Below are 12,204 nucleotides of genomic sequence, written 5' to 3'. Positions count from 1 at the left end.
AGTATTTTTGCTGAATCAGCAGATTATAGCTGCTTTTACCACATTGGGGAAAAATAGGTGCCCATGTGAGGTATTTATTCCACAATGGTAATCGTTTTACTACATATATGTGTCTTATAACAACACATTGTATTCCTTAAATATACACAACAAAATTTATTTTAAAATATTTTAAAAAGACTTATTAAATAAATGCCATTATTACATCCAACTCATCTCGTTGAGGCTTCCTCATTCACTGATGAGCCCCTGAATATTTGGTTTGATGATATGAATAAAACAACTTTGATTGTTTTCTGTTTACTCTTCCTTCCTTTCTTTCTTTCTTTCTTTCTTTCTTTCTTTCTTTCTTTCTTTCTTTCTTTCTTTCTTTCTTTCTTTCTTTCTTTCTTTCTCTCGTTCTTTCTTTTTCTTTAGAGACAAGATCTTGCTCTGTCACCCAGACTGGAGTACAGTGGCACTATTATAGCTTACTTCAGGCTTGAACTCCTGGGCTCAAGCGATCCTCTCACCTCAGCTTCTTGAGTAGCTAGGACTACAGATGTGTGCCACCACACATAGCTTTTGAAATCTGAAATTTACTCTTAGCAATTTTGAAATGTACAATACTCTATTATTAACTATATTCACCATGCTGTTCAAATAATTAAAAAAACTTTTTCTAAATTTTTTGTAGAGACGGGGTCTCGCTGTGTTGCCTAGGCTGGTCTTGAACTCCTGGCCTCAAGTGATCCACCTGCTTTGGCCTTCCAAAGTGTTGGGAACACAGATATGAGCCACCACACTTAGCCTGATTGGTGTACATTTTGAAAATGAAATTCACTTAGTAATCACTGTATTTCATAAAGATAGATTTTTATCTAGATTTTTGCTAGATTTTAAAAATACATGCACAGTAAATGTACTTGATCTTTGAACAATATTAAACAGCAATACAATTCAATAAATTCTATTTACAATTCTGAAGTATTTTTGGAACTTTAAAAATGTAGAAATACTAATAACCGTAGTGATATAGTAGGTTCTGGTAGCAGTCATTTTGTCCTGTCCCCATACTCTGTAGCCCTTAAGAATAGCGTATTTTTATTACTTTTGTCAAACACATTGACCCTGAATCTAAGCAGAGTTCCACTACTAAAGGAAATACAGAGGTCTAATGGCAAAGGTTAAGATACAAGGAAGCAAACAGAAAAATCTGGAATGTTGGAAATTCTATAGTACAACTGACCCAATTTCTATAATTCAATGGCAGGGGAAGAAAATGGAGTAGTAGCTGCCTTCAAATAAAAGACTTAAAAGATAAACAACCACATACTGTGTGAATCTTGTTTTTATCTCAGTTCAAACAAACTGACTATATATATATATATTTTTGAAGAAAATTAGGGAAATTTGAGTATGAACTACATTTTATACAATATTAAAAAGTATTTTTAAAAAATTTTAGGGATGATAATGGCCATTGTCATTATGTGGGAAATAATATACATTTTTTTAGAGGTGTGTATTGAAATATGTAGGCATGAAATCACATGCCTGATGTTTGTTTTAAAATATGTCAAAAACAAAACAAATTAAATAGGGATGATAAAACAAAAGTAGCACAATCTTGACTATTACTTAGTCTGGGTAATGGATGTATGGAAGTTCTACTTTTGTCTATATCTTAAAGTTTTCATGATAAAAAAATTTTAGAATATGTAAGAAAAATATTGACTTGAAAGGATTAAAGCATACAGGTAAATGGAATGAGCATGTGTCTAAAAGTCTATATACCATGTGTCCTAATTTTAGGGAAAAAATAAGAAAATATTGTAAGTTAATAGTTACGGAGCATTTTCTGGGTGCCAGGCATTGTTTTAGATATGCTATTTGTAGTATTGTTAGAGTAGGCAGAAGTGAGCAGGAAGAAGAGCCCCTGGGGAAAAAATCCTTGGAGAGGCTGCCCACTGATTGTAGGCGCTGCCCACTGATTGTCAGCACTGCCAGCTGACAGCAAAGAAAAAAAAACAATGGCTACAATGGCAACTTCTGGCCTCTTGGACTGGGCTTATCAGGTTTATCAGGCCCTAGCTGGAGATAACTGTGGTAGGGACTCTATCTGATGACAAGCACCGCACTCCTCCAAAATCTTGCCCTGGAGTAGCCTTTTGCTCATTATAATACTAAAAAGCACACCCTGGGTGGAGAATTTAAATGCTAATGAGACATACGATGCGATGTGTGTACTAGCACGTGCAACCACAGCGCATGCGTCCAAGGGACCACTCGAAATATGCTTGCAAGTAACACCCCCTCATGGCCCTTCATGAATAATCATGTAAGATTCTCACGAAGAAGGTTTCACCAATGCTAGCGGGAGCTGGATCGTTCTCTCGAGCAGCCAGCTCTGAGCGTATTGTCGCTTTAAATAAATTCTCTTGCTGCACATCTCTTGGCTGAATTTTTTCCTCCAAGAAGACAAGAACTGAGGACCCCACACTCCTCCTGGTAACATTATCATATTTAATTCTCAAAACAACCATATGAAGTAGCTATAATTATTGTCACCTCCATTTTATAGATGAGGAATCTTAGCCACAATAAAGTAACTTTCCCAAGGTCACTCACAATACCAGAAGTGAGAGCCAATCCAGGTAGTCTTCTCTAGGGCTCACACTTTTATCCTCTGTTCTGAACCTCTACACTGCCTTTTTAAATACCCAAAATGTTAAAAGTGCTTAGTCATCCTTGAAAGATATGGCTAGGTGCAGTGACTCATGCTTGTAGTCCTAGCACTTTGGAAGGCCTAGGTGGGTGGATCGCTTGAGCCCAGGGCTTTGAGACCAGTCTGGGCAACATGGTAAAACCCCATCTCTACTAAAAACACAAAAATTAGCCAGGCATGGTGGGCCTGTAGTCCCAGCTACCAGGGAGACTGAGGTGGGAGGACTGCTTGAGTCCAGGAGCCCAGTACTTTGAGAACAGCCTGGGCAACATGGTAAAACCCCATATTTACTGAAAACACAAAAATTAGTCAGGTGTGGTGGGCCTGTAGTCCCAGCTACTAGGGAGACTGAGGTGGGAGGACTGCTTGAGCCCAGGAAGTCAAGGCTGCAGTGAGCTGTGATCACACCACTGCACTTCAGCCTGGGCATCAGAGAGAGACCCTATCTCAAAAATAACCAAAACAAAACAAAAGAAAGATAGAATTAAGCATATTTTTCCTTCTCTTTCATAACTTATATTCTAAATTTGCTATACTTATGAATATAATGTGGAATAATTAAATCAATCTGGTTAACATAGCCATCACCTCGAATACTTAATCATTTTGTGGTGAGAACATTTAGAATTTACTCTCTTAGGAATTTTGAAACATACAATACTCTATTATTAACTATATTCACCATACTGTGCAATAGAACTAAGAAAAACCCATATTCTTTCTGTCTGAGATCTTGTACCCCAGGGGTCCCCAACCCCTGGGCTGAGGACCAGTACCAGTCTGTGGCCTGTTAGGAACCTGGCCTTACAGCAGGAGATGAGTGGCAGACAAGCAAGTATTAGTGCCTGAGCTCCACCTTCTGTCACATCAGCAGCAGCGTTAGATTCTCATAGGAGCTTGACCCTTATTGTGAACTGCACATGCGAGGGATCCAGGTTGCACATTCCTTATGATAATCTAATGCCTGATGATCTGAAGTGGAACAGTTTAATCCTGAAACCATGCCCCCACATCCCAGTCCATGGACAAACTGTCCTCCATGAAACTGGTTCCTGGTGCCAAAAAGGGTGGAGACCACCATTGTAACCCTTGACCATCCTTCTTACCTCCACCTCTGTAACCACCATTTTGTTCTCTGCTTCTGTGAGTTCAATTTTTTAGATTTCACATACAAGTGAGGATGTGTGGTATTTATCTTTCTGTGCCTGGCTTATTTCCTTTAGCATACTGTTCCAATTCCATCATTTTGTTGCAAATCACAGACTTCTTTTAAAAGGCTGAGCAGTATTACATTATGTATATATTCCTGTACCACATTTTCTTTATCCATTCATCTCTTAATGAACTTTTAGGTTGACCCAGTAACTTGGCTGTTGTGAATAGTGCTGCAATAAACACTGATACACAGACATCTTTTTGACAAACGGATTTGAAATATTTTGGGTAAATACCTAGATGTGAAATTGCTAGATCATACAATAATTCTATTTTTAGTTTTTTGAGGATCATCCATACTGTTTTCCTTTTTTTTTGTTTTTTTTTTTGAGATGGAGTCTCTCTCTCTGTTGCCCAGGCTGGAGTGCAGTGGTGTGATCTTGGCTCACTGCAACCACTGCCTCCCGGGGTCAAGTTATTTTCCTGCCTCAGCCTCCCGAGTAGCTGGGACTACAGATGCCCGCCACCACGCCTGGCTAATCTTTTGTATTGTTAGTAGAGATGGGGCTTCACCGTGTTAGCCAGGATGGTCTCGATCTCCCAACCTCAGGTGATCCGCCCACCTTGGCCTCCCAAAGTGCTGGGATTGCAGGCATGAGCCACCGCGCCCAGCCACATCCCGTTTTCCATAGTGACTCTACTAATTTGCATTCCCAGAAACTTTGTACAAGCGTTCCCTTTTCTCCACATTATCACCAAAACTTATCTTTCATCTTTCATCACTTTGTACCTCATAAACTGTTAATTTACAGTTTATGTAAATTAAAAGTTTATTTTATGTAAAATAAAAAGGAAAAATGCCGAAGAGCACATTTATTCCGTATCTGTATCTAGTCCTTTCCAGCGATTTTTTGTGGTTCTCATTTACTGAATAAAGTAATGCTAATGAAGGGTTTATGCCCTGGTAATTGTCCACTGTTAAAAAAAAATGACTTGTAAATTTATAATTTGAAAAATGTTTGCTTTTCCTGAAGAATTGAGATATTTCTTCCTCTTAGATACTAGTAGTAAGCTACATGTGTTTTATTTTTCACCATTTAGTTTTCATTTAGTAGCTCATCTTTATTCTATCACAATTTCAATAAATCAATCATATTAAGTACATATTAAGAACATGATATGAATAATAAGCCTTTATTTCAACTAGGGAATTTCTTATTATTTAAAGTGTTCCCTTTTTTTTTGAGACAGTTTCACTCTTGTTGCCCAGGCTGGAGTGCAATGGCACGATCTCAGTTCACTGGAACCTCTGCCTCCCAGGTTTAAGCGATTCTCCTGCCTCAGCCTCTCGAGTAGCTGGGATTACAGGTATGGCCACCAAGCCCGGCTAATTTTTTTGTATTTTTAGTAGAGACGAGGTTTCTCCATGTTGGTCAGGCTGGTCTTGAACTGCTGACCTCAGGTGATCCACCCGCCTTGGCCTCCCAAAATACTGGGATTACAGGCGTGAGCCACCATGCCCAGCCTGTGTTCCCTATTTTTAAGCAGGTGAAGGAAGAAATGTAATTAACCTGTATATACGTATAAAGTGATAAAAAGAAGTTCAAGTTAAACAACAACAAAAAAAGAAATGGCCTCAATTGCTACTGTTTCTTGTTAGTTTTTTCTTTAATTTTTAATGGGATATTTGCAAAATTTATAAATTGAACATATTAAATTGCCAAGATTTCACTGTGTTTTGGTCTGCAAAAGAGTAATTTCATATAGCTCAACTTAATATTTTTGTGGTGAAAAAATATGATTCTGAAATGTGCAGTTACCTTTAGTTGCATCTCAATTTTTCTTTTGTTAAGTTTGATAAATCTATAAGTAATTACTAAAAATATTATGTAGGACATAAATCTATTTTTATAAAATTATTACAATGTTTTCTTCAATATATTTATCCTTGTAACCCTATACTCTTATGTGTGTACTTATAAACAGAGATGTCTAAAATGATGCTCATTAAATATTAATAATAATTGCTTTAGAAAATTTTTTCATTAGTAAGAATGTTTTGTAAATGAAGAAAATCCTACCCATTGTAAAACTTTGCTAGCTGCAGAAATTGCTATTAGGTAACTGTCAGTATCATCAAAAGCAGCTTCAGCTTTAACTTCCAACAAATTAGGGTTTCCAACAAACACAGTCAGTAGTGGTATTTCAAGCATTCGAAAACCTATGGAAACAAGGTTAACAGTTAATCTTATATAATGAAATCTGTAAACTCAATTTAATGATTGGCTAATCAGATTTTAGAACAAAAACAGAATCTATTCTGAAGGTTGCACGATGGCTGCACATAATTAGCAATTTATATAGAGTCAACTTTAAGAGTTCTGTTACAGGAATGGGTCCTGATCCAGACCCCAAGAGAGGGTTCTTGGATCTCGCACAAGAAAGAATTCAGGGTGAGTCCATAAAGTAAAGTGAAAGCAGGTTTATTAAGAAAGTAGAGGAATGAAAGAATGGCTACTCCATAGACAGAGTTGCTGGTTGACCATTTTTATGGTTATTTCTTGATGATATTTTAAATAAGGGGTGGATTATTCATGCCTCCCCCTTTTAGACCATATAGGGTAATTTCCTGATGTTGCCATGGCATTTGTAAACTGTCATGGTGCTGGTGGGACTGTAGCAGTGAGGACGACCAGAGGTCACTCTGATTGCCATCTTGGTTTTGGTGGGTTTTGGCTGATTTCTTTACCGCAACTGTTTTATCAGCAAGATGTTTATGACCTGTATCTTGTGCTAACCTCGCATCTCATCCTGTGGCTTAGAATGCCTTAACTGTCTGGGAATGCAGCCCAGTAGGTCTCAGCCTCATTTTACCCAATTCCTATTCAAGATGAAGTTGCTCTGGTTCAAATGCCTCTACAGTTCTCAGAAAAATTCTTTACAGATATTTTCTCAGAGAAATGTTTCCCTTGTTCCTCAGCCTGGTTCTCAAATGCTAATCAAGGTCTCCGATAATATTGGCTACACTGAGCTGGTTGACTGAGTATAAAAACTGAAGGGTACATGGTCAATTGAAAGGGCTGCCAGTCAACTGTTGCCAAGAAAAAATTCTTATGCATTTCAAACAAAATATTTCACCAGACCAATTTCTGCCTGCAGGCCACCTGTTTGCAACTTTGCCATACTGAGGACTTCAATGAAAAAACAGATTTGAAATACTATGTAGTCTAACTGGCATCTTTACCAATCAATAAACCAGAGTTCATAAACACCTACAGTTGTTTCCCTTAAACCAAAGTGACCTAGCCTGTGCTTCCTAGCCTTTACCTGGAGATTTTGTTGAAATACAGATTGAGCAGGTCTGGAGTGAGGCCTGAAGTTCTGCATTTCTAACAAGTGCCCTGGTGATGCTAACACAGGTTCAGGGACCACACCATCAGTAGACTGGACTAGATTTTTCCGCAGAAACAGGCAACTTGGTTGATTTGTTGATTACTATTTGCTTCCATCAAACTGAACATGTATAACTGACTGAGCCCTTTAATAAGCAATTCAGTATATTTTAAAGGGAAAATAATTAGAACGTTGTGGCGCTGGTGACAGAATGTAGAGAGATTACAATGGAACAAATCTCAAAAATTCAGAAATGGTCAGAATAATAGGTAAATTGTATATTAAGATAAAGTTATATTTTGAAATCAGTAGAGAAAGGATGCATTAGTCAATAAATAATATTGGAACAACTAGCTAACCATATATAATATCCAAAATACAATAGAGGTAACCTAAAAATTAAATGGAAAGTTAAAACCATAAAATTAAAACTCTAAAATTACTTGAAGGAAATAGGGACAATTAGTCATACAATCAACAAGAAAGGATTTCTAAGGGTTTCAGATAGAAGAAAGGTTTTCAGGACATTTAATCCACGATACTGAGGGAAATAGATGTTCTCAATTTTTTTCAAAACTTCTAATTTTCACTTATATAAATTACTTGGTTCTGTTTTTTCAAATAAGCTTTTTTTTTTTTTTAAAAAATAGCATTTTGTCCTTTCGTTATGGTTCCTATATCTTCTTTTACTCTGAGAGTTTTACGCATACTTATTTGATAGTGTCTTTCTGATTTTTCTGTTATCTCAAGTTCTTGAAGTCTAAAATTTTCCTATGTCTGTTGACTCTCAGTTAGGGTGGGTCATTTCCTTACGTAGTTTTAAAGTTCTTTTCCTCAATTTGTGATCAATGGAGATTGATTTTTCCCTGGAAGTCCATACTTCCTGGGTTATGAAAGTATTCCTACAGAGAGTTAATTAAAAACATATTTTAATGTAATAAAATTGTGTGTGTGTGTGTGTGTGTGTGTGTGTATGTGTTTTAATAGAGACAGGGTCTCGCTATGTTGCCCAAGCTGGTCTCAAACTCCTGGGCTCAAGCTATCCTCCTGCCTTGGCCTCCCAGAGTGCTGGGATTAGAGGCATGAGCCACCATGCCTGACCCCTACAGAGAGTTTTGTGCTTCCTTGCGTTGGGGCCCAGGTGTTATTATTTCTCAGCTTGGAATTCTGCATCTGAATGCAGAATTCAGTCTCTGAATGTGATACAGTTTTGAAGTTTCGCTTTTTTATGGGAAATTCCTTTTCCCCATTCTAAGCCCATGCTGTTACGTGGACAGTGTTTTCCTAATTCTCTCTTCATGATTAGACGGTCCCAGCTTTCTTTAATGGTCTCCATTCCAACTTCCTTCCACAAAGTAGTAAGGCCCAAAGTCAAACTTTCTGTCAACACTTGGGCATTAAAACCCATCTCACTGCCTTATGATCAGTATCTGGGTTTCACATCCTTCAGGGAGTCATACATTAGCTAATCTCTTGGTTTTAAGTTCCCTCTTCATTTCTGGTGACACAATTTTCTTCTTTTTCTTGCCCTTTCTCCCCTACTCCCTCCCTTCCATCTTTCCTTCTTCTCTTCCTATCTCAGTTATTTACTAAAATTTTTTGTTTTATTTTTTCCATTGTGCTATTTCTCTAGCATCTTCAACAATTTTTGTATTACTTTTGTAATAAACAAATAGCTTGAAAAATGGAGGAAAGTATAGAATTCTATTTCAAAGCCATTTTTTTTTGGCTTAAAATAAATACAGTCATCCCGTGGTATATACAAAAGGTTGGTTCAAGGAGCCCTGTATATACCAAAATCCACATATACTCAAGTCCCCCAGTTGGGCCTGTGGAACCCACATATAGGAAAAGTCAGTGCCTGTGTATATGTGGGTTTCACATCCCGCAGAAACTGTGTTTTCTGTCCGTGTTTGGCTGAAAAATATCTGCACATAAGAGGACCTGCACAGTTCAAACTGGTGTTGTTCAAGGGTCAACTGTAGCTGAAATAAATATAACAATACCAAAGTAATTAAAAAGTTTTCATTTCAGAGGGCAACAAAAATCTATACTAAAATTCTGTGTCAACTTGGGCTGGTAGCAATCTCATTTTCCTCATTTGTAAAATGAGGATTATAATCTATATTTTTAGGGTTGTTGTAAACATTAAATAAAATAATGTATAAAAATATGGCCAAGTGAGGTGGCTCACGCTTGTAATCCCAGCATTTTGGGAGGCTGAGGCAGGTGGATCACTTGAGGTCAGGAGTTTGAGAGCAGCCTGACCAACACGGCAAAACCCCTTCTCTACTAAAAATACAAAAACTAGCTGGGTGTGGTGGTGTACACTTGTAATCCCAGCTACTTGGAAGGCTGAGGCAGGAGAATCGCTTGAACCTAGGAGGCGGAGGCTGCAGTGATCCGAGATTGTGCCACTGCACTCCAGCCTGGGCGATGGAGAGGGAGTCTGTCTCATAAATAAATAAAATAATAGTTTAATATAGAGCCCAGTACATAGTAAGTGCTCAATAATTAGGCACTAATACTGTTAGTAGTAGAATGCCAACAAGTATGGGAACCAAAGATAAAGTCAGTCAGTATCAAAGAGTATATTTCACATTCAAGAAAAGAAATAACATTTCCTTTTGATATTTTCCGATTCAAAACAAACTTACCTTTTGAATTCCGTATGACCTTAACTTTTAAAACATGAGAGTTTCCCAGATCAATGTATTTCACAATGTTGAGGGATGGTGAATCATCATGTTGAAACCAATAATTACATGGTTTTGAATGTATTTTCCATGTTCGTCCATTCCTTTGCCCAAAGTTGTATAAGAACCATGTGTTCTTTAGAAAGGTCATATTGTTGGGTGCATTTTCAGGCATGGTAGCAATGGCTAATGCATTCTTATTATCTAAAATGCTTGTGATGAGGAAGCTGCTGTACCCAGGAAGCACTACAGTCTTCTCTATATCTGTATTTTCAAACAAGGCCTGAACAACTGGAGATTAAACAGAAGAGACTTGGTGTTAAATCAAACATCTGATGTTTGCCAAACAAACTGATTTACATAGCTAACAAATACACTGTTTGAGTTTTTAAACTATCTCTTAATCAGAGAACACATTTGCCAAATTTTAGTCATAATTCAAATTATTTTATAGAAAGTTTATCATGAATAGACCATGTACCTATGCTTTAATGTTTGCTGTGAAACTACTGTATACAATTTTTGGCAGAGAAAAACAATGTAGAGCTAAGTAAAGCTGATTTTTTTTTCCCACTATGGAACTACTAAAAGCCTTAATAACCTAAAATCTTTATTGTGATTCTACAAGAGAAGGATAATGTAGCCAGTTTCCTCAGTACCTAAAGATGTGCTTATTACACAGAAGATACTCAATAAATATTTGTTGAATGGATGAGTAATTGAGTATTTAAGGAGAATGTGAAGATTTAGAAGAAAAGAGGTTCTTGGGCAGGACCTTAAGGAACATCATCATTTAAGGAATGGGAAGGGAAAAAGATCCTCTCAAGGAGACGAAGAAGAAATGAGTGGAGAAAATCAGAGAAGACATCAACGAAGCCAAGGAAGGCTGTTGAAATGAGAGGGTAGTAATCATTATCAAACTATTTTTGATAGGTCATGAAACATGTCATCCATACTCTCCTCACTCTAAAAAATATATAGAAACAGTCAGAAGAGGGCCTCATCATTCCCTTAATTATGCACACATGCTCCATTTTCTCCCAGTTCAAACCAACCAACAAAAATCCTTTCCAATATTCCCTCCAACCGCCACGTAATTTCTCTTTTCCCCTTTGTAGTGAAACTTCCTGAAAGTTACCTTTATTCACTGTCTCTACTCTCCTCTCATAATTTTTTGAACCCATTCCAATCAGACTTTTGTCTACATGACTCCAGCCAACAGCTTTTTGTCAAGGTTCTCAAGGACTTTTTTTTTTTTTTTTTTTTTTGATACAGAGTTTCGCTCTTGTCACCCAGGCTAGAGTGCAATGGCGCAATCTTGGCTCACTGCAACCTCCGCCTTCTGGGTTCAAACAATTCTCCTGCCTCAGCCTCTCAAGTAGCTGGAATTACAGGCACCTGCCACCAGGCCCAGATAATTTTTGTATTTTTATTAGAGACGGGGTTTCACCATGTTGGCCAGACTGGTCTCAAATTCCTGACCTCAGGTGATCCACCTGCCTCGGCCTCCCAAAGTGCTAGGATTACAGGTGTGAGCCACCGTGCCTGGCCAAGGTTCCCAAGGACTTTCACACAGATCCACTGGCCAGTTTTCATTCTTTATCTTACCAGACCTACTGGTGTTATGCAACATGGGAGAGGAGCCTCTCCTTCTTGAAACACCTTCCTCACCTGGTTTGACACACTCTCTCTTAGTTCTACTCTGACCAGACCGCCCAATCTCCTTTCCTGATTCTCCTCCATCTCCCTGAACACTAGATATTGCCCTGGATTAGACCTCAAGCCTCTTCCCTTCTATAAGTCCACTCATTTTCCAGGTGTTCTCATTTGGTCTTATAGCATTAACTATCATACATATGCTGACAGTCCTCAAATCTGTGTCTCTAGTCCAGACATCTTCTCTGAACTCCAGACTTGTATTTCTAAATGCCTGTCTTATTTCTCTGCTTGGATGAGTAACAGGCACCTTTAAGTTTAATATGATCTCACATGATTATTGTAATGGCCTCCTAGCTGACTTCTCTGCTTTCCTCCTTGCCTTCTCTTCATCACCTGCCCTGTCTACTCTCATCACAGCAGCCAAAGTGATCTTGTTGAGAGCTAAGTCAGATCATGTCACTTTCTGCTTAAACCCTCCAGTGGCTTCCCATTTAGTCAGAGTAAAACCTAAACCCTTAGAATAAACTGTACTAACTTTTGCTGTGAATCAATAATCCTTTGAGATAGAAACATCCTATAGAACAGTGACTCAAA

The 12,204-nt window shown here is 37.9% G+C and overlaps 1 protein-coding gene across 8 annotated transcripts in view; it reads right to left on the bottom strand.

Moving 5' to 3' along the window:
• The window catches only part of LOC105467667 (cation channel sperm associated auxiliary subunit beta), a 191,387-nt gene that overhangs the window by 28,445 nt on the left and 150,738 nt on the right, over positions 1-12,204 (bottom strand). For all 8 annotated transcript variants that reach the window (XR_011625621.1, XM_071099705.1, XM_071099702.1 and 5 more), the window contains 2 exons: positions 9,913-10,242; positions 5,944-6,083 (listed from right to left, as the gene is read on the bottom strand). Coding sequence is in view for 7 of the 8 variants with exons in the window: in XM_071099705.1 (XP_070955806.1) it covers positions 5,944-6,083; positions 9,913-10,242 (470 nt within the window). In the remaining variant the exon portion in view is untranslated. The remainder of the gene's footprint in view (positions 1-5,943; positions 6,084-9,912; positions 10,243-12,204) is intronic.

Source organism: Macaca nemestrina, chromosome 7 (genome assembly GCF_043159975.1).
Source record: "Macaca nemestrina isolate mMacNem1 chromosome 7, mMacNem.hap1, whole genome shotgun sequence".
NCBI classification, from domain to species: domain Eukaryota; kingdom Metazoa; phylum Chordata; class Mammalia; order Primates; family Cercopithecidae; genus Macaca; species Macaca nemestrina.
This window is presented reverse-complemented; position numbering and strand designations above follow the sequence as displayed.